The sequence below is a fragment of the Phragmites australis genome, chromosome 17 (genome assembly GCF_958298935.1).
Source record: "Phragmites australis chromosome 17, lpPhrAust1.1, whole genome shotgun sequence".
Lineage (NCBI taxonomy): Eukaryota > Viridiplantae > Streptophyta > Magnoliopsida > Poales > Poaceae > Phragmites > Phragmites australis.
In genome coordinates, this window is record NC_084937.1 from 13,681,884 (window position 1) to 13,702,029 (window position 20,146).

At 41.8% G+C, this 20,146-nt stretch overlaps 1 protein-coding gene, 1 long non-coding RNA gene and 2 pseudogenes across 3 annotated transcripts; 1 reads left to right on the forward strand and 3 right to left on the reverse strand.

Moving 5' to 3' along the window:
* Window positions 1–745: 745 nt before the first annotated feature.
* LOC133896606 (uncharacterized) lies at window positions 746–7,428 on the reverse strand. 2 transcript variants are annotated; one of them, XR_009905800.1, is made up of 5 exons: window positions 7,274–7,428; window positions 7,025–7,100; window positions 6,194–6,288; window positions 1,446–1,618; window positions 746–1,146 (listed from the first exon to the last, which is right to left on the reverse strand). It is a non-coding gene; the product is annotated as an uncharacterized LOC133896606 (long non-coding RNA). The 2 variants fall into 2 exon arrangements; XR_009905801.1 differs by lacking the exon at window positions 6,194–6,288.
* Window positions 7,429–9,407: 1,979 nt separating this feature from the next.
* LOC133896884 (uncharacterized) lies at window positions 9,408–11,994 on the reverse strand. The gene is made up of 2 exons (XM_062337523.1): window positions 11,872–11,994; window positions 9,408–10,973 (listed from the first exon to the last, which is right to left on the reverse strand). The coding sequence occupies exons 1-2, from the start codon at window positions 11,992–11,994 to the stop codon at window positions 9,627–9,629; spliced, it is 1,470 nt and encodes a 489-aa protein (XP_062193507.1). The 3' UTR covers window positions 9,408–9,626.
* Window positions 11,995–14,715: 2,721 nt separating this feature from the next.
* On the reverse strand, window positions 14,716–16,355 carry LOC133896885 (uncharacterized; annotated as a pseudogene).
* Window positions 16,356–16,668: 313 nt separating this feature from the next.
* On the forward strand, window positions 16,669–18,914 carry LOC133896886 (uncharacterized; annotated as a pseudogene).
* The last annotated feature ends 1,232 nt before the right edge of the window (window positions 18,915–20,146 follow it).

Here is a 20,146-nt window from a genome sequence, read left to right on the forward strand (position 1 = left end):
CGTAATATCGTCTGGGCCTAGAGCCGATCGAATCATATGACATGGGTCTAGATGGGATACATTTACCCCTACACAGGAGATATTATCTACCATAGCAAAATATAGTGGTGCAAGTGATCATGAGGGCGTGGTATGGAGCTAGTTGCCGATTGCGGCACGGTGTCGCATTGTCCCGGATATCAGGATAGCTTCCCACTTGCACTCGGATGTCAGGATAACCTCCTCTTACACCAGCATTGATTATCGGTCACTTCCTTGCAGACGGAGGACAGCTGGTGGGCTCCCTTCTAGTTGATATTTTTCCAAGGCCTGATGGCTCCTCCTGGGCTTCGGGAAGAGTTCCTGGGCTCCAAGAGACTGGACTTTGGGAGGCTAGGACTCCAGAAGACCGGGCTCCGAGAGACTGGACTTTGAGAGGCTGGGCTTCGGGAGGCTGGACTACAGGAGGCTGGGGCTCCGAGAGACTAGACTACGGGAGGCTGGACTCTGAGAGACTTAGGCTTCGGGAGGCTGGAGCTTTGGAGAGTTCCAAAGCTTGAAGATTTTGCAACCCACCCCCCCCCCCCCGCCCCAGACTCGTGGTCCCTAGACGTTGGCTGATGAACCAGGAGCGTCGATAGTCCTTAGTAAGGATCCCTGACAAATAGCGACCCTTTAATAACATCTGTGGCTGAAGCATTTCCCCCAACATTACCATATAAACGCATCCAACTTTTTGATAGTGTGGAATGGAGGCAGAGCTGCATGCACCAAAACAAACGCACAGTCGGACTTTGTTATGATCTTGTCACTTGAAAGTTACAGCCACAAACATACCAGCGTAAGGAAGAAAAGTGAAGATCTCAATTGGACACATGAGTCTTTGCAGGATCGATATCTTTTATCTTGGACAAGTGTGGAGCTTGAATAATTGAGAATCTGACAACCACCTCAGCAAGACGGGGCGGCAAATCACAAGGAATAACGACAACTCATGAGCCACCATCCAACCCATTAAGCACGCCAGTGACATTATCAGAAGCAAAAACTCCTCCATGGCACAGCATCTTGTACTGAATTCACTTTACCCTAGCACTATTCTCCATCCTGGCAAAAACCTTTCCTCAACCGCCCTCCAGATAATCTTGAGCATGGCATTCTTGACATCTGAGATGTAGATGGTAGCAGTCAGACATTCACACTTATATCCGGCAACAATGAGTGTAATTCGAAACAATATCACCATAGCAGCTTGACTGCAAAGATACTACTCTTTAGAATCTGCAAGCATACTCGAACCCCAGTCCGATGCTAAGTGATATAAGCATATGTTGTATTTTAACAATGGGCACACTTTTACCATGGGTATTGGGCACTAAATTAGTAAATTACACATGAGCCAAGATGTTCCATATCAAGAAGAAAAATATTAACGAATACAGACAAAGAGAAAAGATGGTATGTACCTTATTTTGGCTTTGGCTCACTGATGAATGAAACAACACTCTTGAACCAGCGTATGAGGTTGCGGTGATCCTTTACATAAAGCCAAGCTTGTAGAAAAGGGAAGAGCTTCTCATTTATGCCACAGGCTTCAATGTAAAGATGGAATGCATCACGCACCTTTTCATCCAACTCTCTGTTGATTCCAAAACAAGCCACACACATAAGATCAATAGAAAGTAGTATGTTAATACTAAGGATATCCGTTCCCTTGTTAATTTTATCTGCCATGTGCCTGTATTGTATCAACCAAACTTCGCACTAACACATGTACCAGAACTGATCTATCCACAATTATGATGGATATCACATGACTTAGCCAAACTATTACAGGGAACAATCCAGGACAGTCCAAACAGCTAATCAAACTTGACAATGGTAACAGCATCCAGAACTAATAATCAATCAGTGCTAATTCAAAAGACTTTTCCATATTTGATGGGATCATTCAAGAATAATACTTTGCAAATTGCAAAGGAACTGCACGTGCATTTATAAGCATCACCATTTCCTTTAAGACATCAATAACTTCACAAGTGTCATCACACAAAATTTAGTCATTTAGAGCAACTAATAGAAGCAGCCACTATTACATAGCCACAAGGTTCTTGGTCATTGTATCTAAACATCTGTAGTATCACAAATTGCTGCTAGTATTTCTTTTAGCATAAGGATTCGTTTTCTTTAGTTAATTCAACAAGTAAAATTCTCCAGAAATGCTGGCGATCAGCAATTGTCTTAATACATGGTCTGGAGAGCAGTGACTGAAAAACGGAATTGGAAAGGCAGAATGAATATGCCTCATTCGAGTATCAAGTTCTGCATGCTGGTACACCTGAAATTCTTTCACACTTAGTGGCAACAACAACTATTGAAATATTCATTTAAAAGTAGGTAAGCTTTTACTTGGGCCACAATGCAACAGGGGATATGCAAACAAAATATCTCCTTAAACCAATTGTAGGATAGTTCTTACTCCTTAGCGATCAGTTCCAAATTTCCAAACGAATATATGACTAAAGCCATTGGCTACCTGAATTGTCCACTGGAGTATCACTTATGGTCCATTTTAAAATCAAAACTATCATCTTTGAGCTCAAGCCTTCAAAGTTCAAACTCATAGCTAACGATAGCAGAAAAAAAAAATACCTAACTCAATTCTGTTTGCCACAAAGAAACTACAGCAAGAAAACAAATTAGCCTTCACCACACCTGTTCTCTCTTCTTAAAAAGGGGCCTATTTAATTTGCCACTGCCCCGGCCTTCATTTGAAGCCATAAATAGGCTGACTCCACCATAGAGCAACCGAATAGAAAATCCCGAGCTCAGGCATCGAACCCGGGACCGCGGAAGGATCGAACCCAGTGACCCTCCCACTGAGCTATCGCTCAGTTTCTCACCACCTGTTCTGCCATCTAAATTTGTAAAATCGCACTTCTTTAGCATTGTATATTTCCAGATAGTTCGTTCTAACCAAAAAACCTATTTGCACAGCAAATCAGATTTCTCAAAAATTGAAGAATTGGCTTCTAAACAAACTCTTCTACGAACAAAGGAATCAAACGATTAAATTGTCATGCATTTGAAAGAACAACTCACTGGAAGATGCGCCCTTGGTACTCTCCACCGTCCTTCTGTAACACCCTGATTTTAGAATTTGCAATTTTTTTAAAAAAAATTCCAACATTAGTAAGTAGCTTCACCAATAGAATAGGTTTAAAACCTATTTTCATAAACAATCAATTAATATAGGTTATTGTTTTGTGTGTATTGCATGCTGAGTTTTGCTAGAAGCTAGGTAAATGCATTAGATTTCTTTTTCTTTTTCTTTCTCTTTGGTGTTTTGAGCGAGAAAGATTTTAAAAAGGTTTTTATAAATGTAAAAACCCTATAGTAAATTAATTAAAGATCTTAATGGTTGGAAATCAAAATATTTGAATTTATCATCTATCCAATCCTTGATCATACATTATCCTTCTCTAGTTCAATTCAAATCTTATCTAACTCCTTATTTAAAGCCAATCTCTCCTCTTTCTCAAATTCCCCAAATTCAAATTCAAATTCCCCAAATTTAAATTCAAATTCCTTATCTACTCCCATTCTTGTTCAACCTCATTGTTTCGTTTCTATCAAATTCACTACAAGCTCAATTCAGATTCAAACACTATTCAAATTTCTATATAAAAGTTTCTTTTCTAAAACCCTAGATATGCCTAAGGTGCTATTGGCCCCAATCCTTCCCAAGCTTAAGCTCTAGGCCGGCACACAAGTCATTTAGGAGGCCCAACACAAAGGATACACGAAATGTGGTTATTCACGGAGTCCTGTACAGTCTCATCTTCCGATGCAGTTTCAGAGTTCAAGACGACCTCAAATGCAAATCTTAACAATACCAAAGTTATATCTCGTCGAGAGCTTCGATTTGAACATATGGAAGTCCCCTTTTGGATAATGAAGCTAGGAGTTATGACCCTCAAAATCAGTGCTGTGCAGATAAGTCTCAGTTCAAACAGTTTATCTTGTGACGCATTTTTGGAAATCAAAATAGTGTTTTCAGAAGTTCTAATGAATACCAAAGTTGTAGATCTTTTTGAGTACTACAATCTATAAACGTCCAATTTGGAGTCCGGAAGGTAGAGATATTGTCCTCGGAATAGAGAGGTACGGAAAAAAAAATCCTAACCGACTCGAACTCGAACCCGATTCGTGCCCGGCTTGGACTACACCTCAACCAGCCACCCCTAGCCCTATAAATAGGTGTTGAACGTCCTCCACTACCCCCTTTCTACGCCTCCAAACCCTAGCCGCCGCAGGTGCCCTACCAGTGTGCCACTGTTCGCCAGTGTCGCTGCCGTCGCCGCCCGTGATGCGCTGCGTCGTCGTCTCCGCGAATCCTCCTTCCCCGATCATCAAAGCAAGGTGAGGACCCATCTTTCTCCTTCCTTACCCCTATTTTAACATCATACTAAGCCACTAGCCAAACCTTAGTCCCAACCAAAGCCTGATCTATGCCACCATGGTCGTCGCCATCACAGACAGCCGCCATCGCCGATTGGCATCGACGTTCCCGGCTGACCAGAGGTCAAATCGTAATGCCCTTTCACCAGAAAATTACCCATGATGTTACACACGCCCTCACCAACTGGGTCGTCCAGTAGATCAGCCAAACCGTCGGGATCAAGATCGACATGCCCGTTGTCCGGTTTCTAGACGCGTTCTATGCGCGTACCGAGTTTTCTATAGCGTTCCCCATCAATTCAGAAGCCGTATGGATGTGCAATCTACGTCATGACATGTCCCATGAAGTCTTATACGTGACCCTAGGAGATTTTCACCTGTTGTGCAGCAACTCCACGGGAACATGTATGCCAACCGCAGCATATCGCAACCGCCACCCATCTCATCTCCGTGGAGGGTTTTCTGCCCATCGCGGCTAGGGTTTGGAGGAGGGTTTCGGCGAGGGAGTGGAGAATTAGGTGTGCTCGTGGGCGAACTGGCGAAGGGTTTGTCTTATCAGGGTTTTTGTTGGGTTAAGTGGGCTGTGAGCTGATGGCAATGTCACAATTGAGCCTTTGTCAAATGCTCCTACTGTTGTGAGCTTCGCCTCACCACCGGATGGGCTCGGCCACCAAGGTCTAGTTCTGCCGAATAAATTGATGATTTCCCACTCAAAACATTGACACTTTGATTATGATGTCACTCATGTCAATGAAATGCTGGACCATTTGAGTCAATAACTATGGATCAGAGTGAAATAAGGGAAGCCACTTCTTGGCGGTGCCCCTTGATGCAAATGCCCAATTTGTTCATTTCCTAAGAAATTTTGTTTTCTAGTTAGTTGTTGCATATTGCATACACTCCTCTTAAAAAAGGTTGTAACTCTTAAAAAAAGAAAAAAGTTGTTGCAAACTAAGAATATATCAATGTCCTATGATCATAGACATATTTTGTTTTGAAAGTTTTGAGCTAGTCTTAGCTATAATAAAATGTATGTGCAGCAAACTTTGCAAATTTGATGCTCTCTGTAGAGTAACTTTGATATTGTTTTCAATTTTTGTTTTCAATTTTTCTTAAAAAACCGATATAATTATTGCAAACCTAACCTGATACAAGTATTCATAAGAACATTATAGTAGCCCTCTCTTATGTGATTTAAGCACCACAATGAAAGTACAAAACATGAAAAAGGGAAAAGGGAAACCCGAAAATAGGCTAAGATAAAGATAAGAGGTCAAGTACGAACCTTAACCATTGTATCCCGCACAAAATCGTACTTAACCATTGTATCTCTTATGTTGGCGGACACTACTGCCAACCCAGAACTAGCACCAATTTAGTAATTTAACAAGCCCACAGGGGTTCATATAGTACCAACTCTATGAGAAGGTAAAATACTCACTACCACAGGTCGCATGATGAACAGAATGCATGCAAGGCTACATAGAATGTCTGATACCCATCAGATGCTCTAGTTAGATAACCCTATCAATTGGCATCTATAGTCTCGAATGCGTGAGACTATTTCTCGGAGCCATGTGTGCACTGACAGCATGGTTCAGTACCATACATTTGATGGTTTTGAAGCTTAAATCATTGCAGATAGCAAACACGATCTGGAAACAGACCTCTCGCTCTTCAATTGCTGAATTGAGCTTTCAGTGTTGCATCAGCATCTAGTTCATTCAAATGGATAACGCACTACTTCACATACCCAGTCATTTGTGACTCCATGTCCAATGTCAACGCTCATGGCAGAATCTATCCAAATGACCTCAGTTGGGAGTGCTTTTCCTCACGATAAAATTCCTAACAAAAATAGCCAAGTATGGATGAAAAATTATCACCGTAACAAAATTCAGTCAGAAATTCCATATAGTCTGCAGTACGGTTCATGATAATCAGCAAAAGTTGCAAACAAGTGATGCAGAAATTTTATTCTCCTTTTAAAGGTTTTGTGATGCAATATTTTATGTTCTCCTAAAAACACAGTAGCCCGATAACTCCCAGCATGTATGTTATATCTACTTCACAAGTGACACAAATAATAAAAAGATGTAACAAAAGATGGTGACAGAACTTAGCAACGATGAATAACCGTTTCTATCTATAGAAGTATGACTAGAAGAATTTTACAAAACCTATCACATTGCCAGCTGTTCCAATATCATGACTAAACTAATATGTGCAAAGCAAAAAAAAGGAAGGAAACTACGGCAGCCCAAGGCCGCCTGAACTTCAACTAGAAAAGATATTACATGAGAGAGAGGGAGAGAGGTGTCTAGCACATTACGAAAGAAACAAGAAAAGACCTACACTAAAAAGCTATGAGACCAAAGCAATACTTTTTAGAGTGTGGCAGACATTAGATATCGAAAACTAAGATCATGGAAGAGCGGTACTATAGCTCCAACCATATCTCACCGTGGACAACAAAAAAGAGTAGAACACTACAAAAGATAACGTATTAGCATAAAGCTCCAAAAGATGCAAGCCAGATTAAACTGTACTCGAGAAAACCCCAAAAGACACGGAAAACCCTCACCTTCCATCGGCCGCGGACCCTCAACAACATACTGGTGCGGGACCAGCATCTCCTCATCCTGGTCCTGCGGCGGCGGCTGCAAACAACAAGCACCAGAACGGTTCAGGACACGGAGAGCCAAAAAAAAAAATAGGACCTAAATAACACCACTGAAGCATCACCCGAATCGAACCGATTAAAACCATCCCCGAATCACGAATTCTGGAGCGTTAGCATGGCGCGAGTGGCGATTGAGGTGCGGAGATTTACCTCGGGGACGAGAGGGACAACCATGGTCATGTACAGCGCGGCTCAGGCGACGGCGGATCGGATCGCGGCAGCGATCGACGCGGAGAAGAGCGGATTTGAGATTAGAGGGGCTAGGGTTTAGGGGAGAGGGGAAGGGAAGATGAAGCGGAGGGGAGAAAGGGAATGACAAAAATCCAAAAATTAGATAATATACGTGATCGTATTTACTGAAATAGATAATATATTATCGTATTTATAATTTTAATATTCATATTCGACATTTTGTTTATCAAAAATTAATTTTCGATACACCGAAAAAAATACCATATTCGCCGAAATAGACTAAACAGTGTCGCGCATAAACAGTAAAATCAGCGCGTTTGAATTTCGTTTTCCCTCTTCTTCAAAACGGTAGTTTTTTGTTACTCTAAAAATTTTAAAACTTTTTTTACGTGTTTCATAATCCATGTGCAACCTATTTTAATTGGATTCACCAAAAAAATCTTTTGTATATTTTAAACTAAAATAAAAAAAGCTACTTTTATAACTTGTAACAATTGTCAATGTCTCAAATAAACTCTCAAAAATCTAAAAAAATTCACTAATATTCTTATTATATGATGAAATAATTTCTAAAATTATTTCAAACACTAGGTTATATGATGAAAAAGTGAGTTTCTTTGTAATGCTCCATTTATATACATTTTTATTATATAAATGGAGTATTACAAAGAAACTCACTTTTTTATCACATAAACTAGGCTGAGAATAATTTTAGAAATTAGTCTATCACATAAGAAAAATATTAGTGAATTTTTCTAGATTTTTGAAAGTCCAAACAAATTGAACTGTCAAAAAAGCATACCTTGTGTAACAGATAATACTGTTGTGCCTGCTTCCGACTTTTTCTCACTATAACTAAAAAATCTGGACCCATTCCACTCAAAACAATGTGAGGTAAGTACATGTGTGTGCAGCAAAAATGAAAGACTTGGCAATTCATACGACTTTTTCTCACTATAACTCAAAAAATCTGGACCCATTCCACTCAAAACAATGTGAGGTAAGTACATGTGTGTGCAGCAAAAATGAAAGACTTGGCAATTCATAATACACATCAAATGTCAGTAACTCCGACAATCATATCACTGAAATGGAACACATATGATGGCAAGAAAATGAAAAGAAAAATCTATTTGAAGAAAAAAAATATAGCTCTTCACATTGCTAAGCACTACAAAGCTAATTGTTTATCTCTAACATGTACCTCTGTTCCTGTGATTAAAGAAACTTGGTCAAGTTGTTTTGACAGTGCACTGAAAGACCAATTTTTGTTTTCAGATAATCATTCAAATGAAATGAAGAATTTGCATTTTCTAGACTATAACTTTAACCAGTGAATTCAAGGGGATGTTTAATTTGGTGACAAATTTGCCCCACCAAACCATACCAGAGTCTAGCAATGACAAAATTTGGCCACCAATTTGACAACCCATGGGTTTGCCAAACTTTGGCAAAGAAATGAACTACAGTTCCAATGGAGGAAAGAATCTTACCAAAGTTTGGTAGCAAACAAAATGCTTGCCAAAATTGGTCAACATTACCAAATTTTGGTAAGGTAAGCATTGGCAGGCTTTGGCATAGAACAAAACAGCCCCTTGATCAACACATAATTTGCATGTTAATAACAAACAGAAGTTCCAAACTCTGCTTGATAAGATATCAAGTTGCTTAATTGATGCTCCAAATTTGCTAGTGCTACAAACAAAAGTTCTAACTACAGATTTCTGAAATTATGTGTGCAGGATAGTATATAACATAGACTGATCTATCAATTAGCTTGTGGTCTTGCATATGGTGGACAGGTATTTTCCATTTTTGCCTTTCAGGAGTCTATGACTACACACACTTACAGTTCTTAAGGTCAAGAGTGTTCCCTGTGCCCATAAAGCAAGTTCCTTCAAACTTGATCATTCTATTTATTGTGTCTAACAATTCGTCAATGAACAAAGTACAACAACTAAAATGCCAAAGCAAATATTGACACACCGATTCTGTCATCATGACAAACTAAGAACATAACCAATAATATGATGTTGGGGTAATTGAAAGAAAATTTAAGCAAACAAGATCAGCTGAGTATCACAACAGAGAATATTGAATTTTCAGGTAAATAAATTAAACATGCAGAGCAGTGCAATGAAAACAAAAATTCAGAAAGATACACTTCTGCATATTGCACTTGGGCAATTCAGAAAGATACGCTTTAGCAGCCATGAATTGTAACCTATTACAAGTACCATATCAGCACATGCAGTAATGCAAAACAAAGGAGATACTGTAACACTCTTTCCTGACAATCTTCGACTAGATGTTACTCGTTAACATAACCATCCTTGCGTCCCTCAAACCCAGGGCGCATAAGCTTCTTCTCGCGCTTCTCTATCTTGCGCATCTTCTTCTGGTGTGCCCGCTCCCGGATATTCTCCGTCCTTCTCTTCTGCTTCGTCTTCTTCTGCTTGTCCACAGTCTTCTGCCTCTCCTTCCATTGCAAGGCATGCTTCTGCTGCCGCTTTTCCTCTTTCTTCATGCTCTCCCTAATCAACTTTGGGTCATCATGCACCTTCTCCCCAGCAGCCCGTCTTCTTGCCAAATCCCACGCGATTTTGTTCGCCTTCTCAGGATCCTGCTTCGCCTCCTGCAACCGCTTAGCCTCCTCCAGCTCCTTCTTCTTGTTCTTAACCCTCCTCTTCTTCCTCCTCCTTGCTTCCTTCGGGTCAACAAACACGTTCGCATACATGATATCTGGCGCTTTCTCTTCAGCCCCCTTCTTGACCTTCTTCCCATCCTTGCCATCCGCATCTTCAGTGCCATCCTCACGCTTCCGCTTCTTGCTCTCATCCTTACCCTTTGCATTCTTCCCCTTTGCTTTCTTGCCCTTCTCCTTCTTGGGCTTATTCAAAAACTCAGGCCTTGTGCACCGATTCCCACGGAGTTCCGCGATGCGACGGTGAAGCCGTTCCCGCAGCTCCTCGTAAGTCACCGACCGGTCCTCGGACACCACTGCCGCCGGTGCGACCGGCATCTCCTCCTCATCCCCGTCTTCCTCATCCTTAGCATCGTCTTCCTCGGAGCTTGCCTCGTCCCCAGATTCATCGCTTCCTTCTTCTGACTTCTCCTCGTCCTCCGCCCCCTTTTCGGCGACGGACTTCTTGAGGAGGTCGAGGGTGGAGGAGGGCAGCGCGGAGGGGTCGAGGCGGGCGCGGCGGGCGGCCTTGATGTTAGCGCGGGATTGGGCCTTCATGGCCGCCTTGGCGGCCTTGGAGAGGCCCTGGTACCAGGGGCAGTCCTCATCGCCGGTCGGGAGGTAGAAGCGCGGCGGGATGAGCTGCACGAGGGCGTCGAAGAAGAGGGAGTGCCCGTGGACGCCACCGCAGTCGGCCGCTGCGAGGAGGTCGGCGGGCATGGTGACCGCGAAGGATTCGTGGTCGACAGCCGCAGTGGCGGCGGCGGCGGAGGGTTTGCTGCGACGGCGCGAGCTCCCTGGTACGCGTAGATCTGGGAGGCGGAGGAGGGAGGGAGTGCGGGCTGCGGCGGCCGGGAGGGGTTGGGCGGGGTGGGAAGCGGCGGGGTGGGAGGCGGACGAGATCTGGAGTTCTGAACGGGGGCTCGGGGAGACGGGGAGTGGTGGCGGCTGAATGCTCGGGGAGAGGAGAGAAACCTAAACGGTTGTTTATATATGTCAAGACTTCAGCCCACCTGTCAGCAGTTTTGGAGCGGGTTTTCATGCCCGTTCTTTAAACTCGACGGGTTTAGATGCAAACCGATTGAAACCCGTATCCCGCTCGTGGCGGGTGACAGGCGCGGACATAGGATTTTCCACCCTGGAACGGGTCTGTGTTCGGGCTATTATGTGTTGTTAGTATTGATGCTTAAAAAATTTTGTACTTATTTCATAATCTATGTGTCTAATTTTTAAAATTATTTTCAACCCTATGTCATATGATGAAAAAATCTGATCAACACGGTTCTTGCAAAAAGATTCTATCCCCATAAGGGAAATTTAATCTACTGGAATGGGCTCAACACAATATCTGAATCTTGGAGGTACTCCGTCCGACTGAGTGCAACGTAAGCAAATTTCCACTGATCAAAGAAACATAACATCAGATATTATCTAGTATAAGATAAAATGGTTAAGAATAAATTATATTCTAGAATTTTTCTAAAACCATCTATGATTTTCTAGAATTTTTAGCATTTATTTGAATTATAAAATATTTAAAACTATAAAACAGAATTAAATAAACCTATTAAACATTATCATAAATTAATTTCCTAATTATTATTTTTAGAATTATTTTTACACTAGAAATCTATTAATTTGTGCAATATTTACTAATTATGACATCAGCAAAATAATTAAAACAATTAAAAGAAAAAGAATCGTTGATTGGGCTTGACACGTGGGTCTTTAAGCTGAGATGGCTTGATGACATGGCAGACACACGTCGGACGCATGTGCCTACGTGGCTGCCACGTCATCAGCTGATTGGGATTAAAACTGAAGGGGTATGCATATCTAATCTCAGCCGTTGGTTTCAGATCGGACGGCTCACAGCACTCCCGCGCTCGGCTCCAGCAGAACAGAAGCGACTCGGCGGTGGAGATGGCTCCTGCGGCGGCGCTTCGCCGGATCCTTGCCGGAATGATGCCCGGGATGAAGCTACGGTGACGAACATCGATCAAACTTGCTTCGGGAAGCTTCCTTGCGCTTCTGCAATGCTAGCGAACCCTTCGGCAGCGGCAATCGAGCTTCGGTGACCGAAGGCGGTGGCTTTCTTCACTGGTTCGGCGGTGACAAGGCTACACGGCGGCTCTCGGGCTCTAAACTTGGCAGCAGATTCGGGATGCTCTAGGGGAGGGGTCTCGAGTGCTTTATATACCCAGAGGAGATAGGGCTCGTGGGCGACTTGGACTCGGTTTGAACTTGATTTTGTTGGAGATAAGGTGTCTTCGGTTGTGATTCTTGCTTATCCTTAGTTGGCGAGCTTCTAGAAGTCATCCTCCTTCGTATGGGTGTCAGATTTGCTCCTTGGCCATGGCCGGCTTGGATTCCATGGTGGTGCAACACAGCGGCGCGTGAGAGCGAAGGAGAGCTGGAGGTCGGGGATGAGCAGGCAGCCGGGTTGATGAGCTAGGCTAGGTTGAGTTGAACCAAGCCGAAACAAAGAGAGGGAGAGAAAAGAGAGGTGGGCTTCGGCCTTTTAGCGCAAAAAGCTTCTCTAATTCTATTCTATTATCTCTCATGTATATACACATGTATATTTATACATACAGTGTATATACCACATATATATATATATATTATATATTAGCTCACAAAATCAAGCAAACACATAAACACATATACTCACATATATGTATAAAGGCACACATACACCGTTTAGGAATTTATTTAGTCTTGCAAACTCTTTTATTTTCTTTAGAAAAAGTTTTTAATTTTCTTGGTTTTGAGAATTTTGGATTGTTACACCTGTTGCTAGTTATATTAGAAGATTTAGGGATACGAAAACTTGACCGAATTGACTTATTTGGACTTATTGTCTCATCTTAAAGAAAAGCTAGAAGGTTATAATTTTTAAGATGTTAGTCAAGTCTTGTAAAGAGCTCTGGCTCAAGAGAGCTGGGTTAAAGAATTAGAAATTTTAAGAGGCCAAATGATAAAGTGAAAGTCAATCGCTCTAATGTTCATGTGCTCGAGTATGAGTCTGAAAATTCAGACGATGATGATGCTGATGTGTGTGTGACCGAATGGGCCTGGTCCTCTAAATCCAACTATTTATTTGCTCTGCTCTTAAGCTGATGCCTCCAAAGAATGGGCAAGAAGAGATTAAATTTACTTTTGATGTAGCAAAGTGTGATCAAATTTTTTATTATTTGCTACAAGAAAAAACAGATTAAGTTGTCTCATGGTCATGTGGTTCCACCACCAGATAAGTTGAAGAGGCGAGCTTATTGCAAATATCATAATTCTTATTCTCATGCAACTAACGATTGCAATGTTTTTCGTCGACAGATTTAATCGGCCATCAATGAAGGACAATTGAAGTTTGCAGAGATGCAAGTAGACAAACAACCGTTCCTTGTTAATGTGGTCGATTTCCAAGATAAAAACGTCCTAATATGGTCAAATCAAGCTAAAGGAAAAAATGTAATCGTTGATGAAGAAAGATCTAAACCTTTAGGGGAAAACAAAAGCTTGTTAAGAGAAGTGTTACTTGATAAAACTCCCAAAGCCAAAAAAAAATCAATCAAGATTGTGGTGCACACTTCAGCTACCAGGGGACATGGTCACAATAGGGGGGGGGCATGTGTTGATGACAAGATTTGACATCTATAATGGTCATTGTAGTGATGATCGACTTGATGGGATATTGTTGGATTTAGTTGAATACATGTGAGTGACTGAACCGAGCAGGTGGTCTCCGACCAGGTGACCACGTCCAGTGACCATGACAAGTGACCACGACTAGTGACTATGTCCAGTGACCACCGACCAATGATATTAGACCTAGTCGAATGCATGGGAGTGACCGAACTGAGCAGAGGGTCTCCAATCAGGTGACCAGGTGACCATGACCACCGACCACCAACCAACGACCAGACGACCACTAAACAGGTGACCACGACCAGTCGACCATCGACCATGGTGATCTCCGAACATGGTGAATTTCAGCAGTTGGTCTTCGAACAGGTGGAAGAACTAGTCGGATTTGAGCAGATGGATACATCGAGCAATTGGTCTCGAAGCAGGTAGTCAGACCGAGAAGGTAGTACGTGAGCAGATGTTTGGGTCGAGCATGTAGTCGAATCCAAGAAAGCCAAACTGCAATAAATGATACTCGGGTAGATATATGGGAATCTACGTGGTTGAATAGAAAAGATATATTAGTTATAGAAAGTTTGGAGATTAGAAAGCATAGCCGAATCATATCTGTAAGTTTTGTTCGGTTTGAATTAGAAGTCCTGATCTTGTACGGTTAAGACTTGTCGTCCTTTAAATATGAGAGAGTTATGGCCGATTGAAAACATCAAACAATCGATCGAACATAATTTATATTACCTTTCGTTTTTATCTCTTTTGCCTAGCTCCTACAGTCTTGTTTACTTTTCCAATCTACATTGCTTCCTGATTTTGATCTCGACGACCAAGGACAAGCCGCTGACCACCCATGCTCTGATGGGATCCCTCCCGAGCTGAGCGACGACGAAGATCCGATGATGTAGCACCACGATTGGAGTATCCTAAGTATTGTTCGTTGAATATTACACATGAGGTACTCAATGTTTAGTTCGATATCTTTTCGTGTCAACAGAAACCTACCAAGCATAAGTGCCTAGGATATAACATTTCAGTCGACCTTCAATACATGTGCTTAAGGTAGCCTATTACAAGAAAGCTACTTGCCATTGTTACCAAATAGCATCTGTCCCATGGGCCTCACTGCCTTTTCATACTATTTCCTTCTGGAAGAACTCGTTGAACCTCAGAGTGTCGGCTGTCAACAGCTCGGTGTACTTCTCATAGAGTGTTGCTTCCTTCTTGTCCTTCGCTTCCTGCTGTTTTAGCCTGGCCAATTTAAGCTTCTCCTTTGAGAGACGCAGTTGTACCTCTGACATCTTCCGGCGATCTTTCTGAAGCATGGTCTGCAGATCCATTGCACGTTTAATGTCTTCCTGCACCTCCGAGGAAGGACTTGATGCATCCCCTTTCCGTTTTTCCCGTCGTGCGACCATGTGGGTATATTTCTTTTTCAGGAACACCACCTCTCACTGTTCTTTCATGCTCTTGAACTTTGTAACCTTGGTGGATGTGTTTGCTTTCTGGGCATATTTTCACTGTCATGCTGAAATTCATTGAACCTTGTGGATGTGTCAGCCATCAATTCCTTCGTCACTTGCTGAAACTCATGGAACCTCGAGCAATCAGCCATCAGAAACTCTGTTTGCTTTTCGGAACTTATTGTTTCCTTGCCCTTAGTTTCTGGCTGATTCGATCTAGCCAACTCAAGCTTTTGGTGTCAGCACTGAAGCTGTACATCTGTCATCTCCTCCCGATTCTCCACAAGCATGTTTTGAGGATCCACTGAGCATTGAGTGCCTTCTTTTGCAACTCCGCTGAGGGAGATGACACCTTGCCTTGACCATCATGTTTCTTCTTTGCAGTCATGCAACCTTGTTGACTTGTTTCTTTTTCATGCGCAACTTCGTCATCTCCGGATGATGATTTGTAGTCCCCAGACTCAGACAACTTGGTTCTCTTGGAAGAGATGTAGCCTATTTTGCCTTGACTCGGCACCAACAATCATAGAAGGGGCAATCTTCTTATTGATCTTCTCAGTGGCTCTTCAACTGCTTTGCTTCCCTCTGATCTCTACAGGTGCTGCTATTGTACACCTTCGCAACATTCACCCAGTACACATCATTCTTCTTGGAATTATTCAATTTTGAATTACTCAACCAAGCGCTAATCCGCAGTTCCAACAAAAATATGAAGGGAAAAAAATGCAAGGCCTGAACAACGTGAAAAGAACAAGAAAAAGCTTACCAATCTTAAGTCCTCCACTTCCATCCACCTCAATCGCCTAGCAGCTCTATCAAGGTCAGCATTCTCACCATTGTCTACACTAACGATGTCTTGTTCATCCGGACCAGTTACCGAATGTGGGGTGCCCGAGTCTGACACTGACATAAATGGCACCACCCCAGCAGGTGGACATGGAAGTGGCGTTGCTGGTAATGGCATAACTCCAGCAGGTGGAGGTAGTAGTGCTGGCATAACCCCAGCAGGTGGATGTGGTTGTTGTGGCTGTGAAAACGGAGCATATTGTGGTTGAACAACAACATAATGGAAATTTTGTGGGTACATGTGCTACTGCGGAAATTGCTGGTGGGGGAAATTCATGGCATACGATGGTTGTGCAAATGAAAGATGCTGCGGAAATTGTGGGTGGTGGAAGTTCATAGGATTTGGAATTCCTGGTGACTCATTTGGACAACTCTTACAATTTGGGAAACTACTGGGAGGATGAGGATCCATTGGAAATGAAAAGAGAAATTGTACGACTTGTGGGAATTGGGTGTGATCAAATGATAGAGGAACCCAGGGTAAAGAAGGAAGGGAGGAACATCTGCACCTTTCAATTGTGCAGATATTTCCATCAAGATACAAATGAAAATATAGCCCGGTGGCTACAAATTTGCAAAAGCTGTTTTCATATTTTGAAATTAGGTGGCTATGTCGCTTCTTTGATTGTCAATTCATCTCATATACTGTGAATCCTTGATTATGAGGAATAGTGTGTAAAATGGGTGAAAACTGTTTTGACAGGACCAGATAGAGTAGTCCTCCGATGACGGTGCTCTTGAGGGTTCGAGTTACCTGCTTGGTTCTTGCTACCCGTGTTGAAAATGCCTGCCTTGGCCGTATAAGGACCGAGCTATCATGTTGATGTGCTAAGCCACCTAGTACAACCACACGTCCTAAATGAGCAGGACTTGACTATTCTTTCTCCGACCAAGCTGGGCACCCTACTAGAAGGGCAGGGGGGCAACGATGATCAATGTGACTAGCTGGTTCTCAACTCGGACGTTGCAGAAACCAGAGGCTAGGCTAAAGGGGGACTGACATCCATCACTCGGGTGTTGCAGAAATCAGATGCTTGTGCTAAAAGGGGGTTGACCTCCCAGTATTAGGCATGTGGTACTTGTGATGTCCTTGACTCGAAGTTGCTGGCTTGATCTGCCAAGAGCCGTGGGGTACCGTGGATACACCAGACACGTGATAGGGACTGCGGAGTGAGATATAGCCTCTCCTAGGACCGAAAAACCCCCAAATATACGTTGATACCTTGTCATAACTGTTTCAAAGTTAGCAATAGAGATTATAACTACATATCTACATAAACTGCTTTGTGCATAAAACTATACCGTAAAGCTTTATCCTTGAGTTACCTTTATGCATCTATCAACCCACTGAAATAGTATAGGACTTGCTGAGTACCTTCCGTACTCATTCTTACTGCCATTCAGATGAGGAGATGGATGCCGTCTTGGTGGAAGACAAAGGCGATGATGAGGAGTAGATCTAGATGTCACGTTTGCACTAGAGCTGCCTGTGGCTCTGGGTCTTATCTTCCGTTGTACTTTTGTGGATGGTAGGTCAGACTTGTAATATACTGTATGGTTTAAATACCCTTGTATCCATGTAACCTTACTTTTAATATATGCGATGCATGTTTGTGATGCCACGAATGTTGTTACTATGCGTATCAGTTATTTGATCTAGGGACTGATACAGGAGGCATAGGAGATCTTAGTACATGGTCTTGCATCTTTCTTGCTCATCGTCCCTCTGTTTGATGATGAAAAATGGCTTCATGTGTGTATGAAAAATTCAGTTACCTGCTGTGGATGCTTTCAAGTTTCAATTTATAGTCTCAGAATTCAAAAGTAATTTATTTTGTACTTTGCTCTAACTGATTGGAGATTAGAAAATTCTCTGGAGTCCATTGAACTTCTTAAACCTGTCTCTTACCTCTGGATCTCCTGTGGAATGATAATTAAGTTTACCATTAATATTCTTAAATTGATTATTTGTGATTTTCACTTTCCTCTTTCAGATGTGCAACAGCTATTCTCTCAGTTCTGTCCGAGAATTCTGTCCACAAATGTGATGCATCTAAGGGGCCTTCAATCCCTTGGTCAACAAAATGTAGGAAACCCTTGCATCACACCAAAATGTAGGAAACAAGGATCTTTGCCAGAGTGAGACGTTGCAAGATGTGAGCATAAATCAATCTACTCAATCCACTTTACTCTGCGAAGCATCAATGGCAACACTACTTCTGTGAGGGCTTGCATTAGCTCCCATGCAGCTTTTGGTCTGTGTACCAACTTCTTTGTTTTTCAAGACCGTTGATACAACTTGAAGGGGCAGCCAGTGATGATATCGCATTAGGTATTGCTGTTGGTAGCACCGGAAGATGCAATCTTCCTGGTGCTACATCAGATATTCGAGCAGCACTTCTTTTATTTTTGATTGGTAAATGCACAGCTGATCAGGAAGCACTGAAGGAAGTAGAAGGCAATAAGTTATTCAGGTATTTTCTTTATTCTGCATTATCTTAGTAGGTTAAGTTTTTATATGTATCTAATGCTTGATATTCGTCCATTAGGGGTCTTCTGGATGATACAGATTCAAGAGGAGCATATAATTCTCCTGCTTTTCTTTTGAAGGTATGACTCAACCAATTGTTGATTGATTGCTGGTAGTTTTAATCCACTTTGTTCTAATAGAATTTCTATGAACAGAGAATGATGACAGAGGAACCAGAAATCTACCAGCAAATGCTTCAAAGTCTCATCTCAAAAGCTCAACAGGTTGACTTGTATCTAGATTAGCTCCTGCCTGCTGACATGTTCAGGCACTTGAAGCCTCTTAGGAAATTTAATTCCATGTCTATCTTATCGGTAAATTGAGTTGGTGTTGACATGTTATTTGTGTTGTCGCCAGGGTAGCAATGAAAAACTTTTGGAGAACCCATACCTTCAAATGCGTGGGATATTGCAGTTATCAAATGATCCAGGAGTCCAGTAACAAGTCGAAGATGACATTGTAATGGATAGTGCTCTAAATTAGAACCAGTACTTTCGACTGTGTTTATTGCAGAAGAATCTGAAGCCATGTTCCTCTGCTCCAAAATAAGAAAGGTGTGTACTCCTGAACTAATTTACCGTCATCATCACAATCTGTGTAAACAACATGAAAGGATCCTACTTAATAGTATATTAAATAAACTAATAGTTTTTAAGGTAGACCATCTAGCTATTATTGTGCATTCTGAAAATTATTCTTTGCTCTATGGATAATAGATGCCTTTGAATACCTTGCCATTTCTAATAGTCCAATGTTTTGGATCGCCAAATAATACTCCATTTATGAGGTTACTAATCTTTTTTTAAAATAATGTTACAGATGCTATGTGAATCATGTAAATTACTGCTTTGACATCCTAATCTATTTTTAAAATATAAGTATAATGCCATGTATGCTGTGTCTACGCCACATACTTCCTGAAACAATTGTAGCCAATCACCTGTTTATTTGAGAATCATACGTATAGCCTTCAAAACTCAAGTTTGCAATCAGGAAGTATATATGATCATATGACCCTGGTTATTCTAGGTTCATTGTTACCTGGATACGGACACGGGTGTCAGAATCTGACACGGACTCGGGTGCTTAATTCGGTAAAGAAAATTTGGACACACGAAATACAACTCGGAATTTAATATGGGTGTCGGAATCTGACTCGGATTCAGGTGTCCGATTCGGCAAAAAAATTTAGACACAGGTGTCAAGTTAGACTGTACTGTAGATATATCTCTATTACTGCATATAGATGTCAAAATTAGAGGCACCATAGAAGCACGAAGTGCACCATTAATTGCTCACATATATATCTGCAATCAAGATATATATAGTGATATGACCCTGATTATTTTAGGTTAGAACTTATTGTAGATATATATGGCCACATGATTGTAGTTGCCACCTATTACTTTTTGGCAAGTTTGGCGGAGTCAGAAAAATTTTCTAGCATATGCCATGGCTTCTATGTCCTGTCCTGATGCTTTGAACCTTGTGCAGTTTACGATGGGAAAGAATTTGCAATGGTGTCCCAAATTGGAAAATCTTACGGTCCTGACTCTTGGTGGATAGTGTCTGCATGCAAACTTCTATGCATTGATAGTCTTCCTTCAGAACTCACATAATCTGGTGAAGCTAACTCTGAATCTCATAAAGGTGCACGCTTCTCTCCACATAGA

Coding starts and splice junctions, on each gene's coding strand:
- LOC133896884 (XM_062337523.1), bottom strand. CDS start 11,994: ATGTTCGTCACCGTAGCTTCATCCCGGGCATCATTCCGGCAAGGATCC. Junction 10,974..11,871: donor GAGCCGAGCGCGGGAGTGCT/GTGAGCCGTCCG, acceptor ACAACCGTTTAG/GTTTCTCTCCTCTCCCCGAG.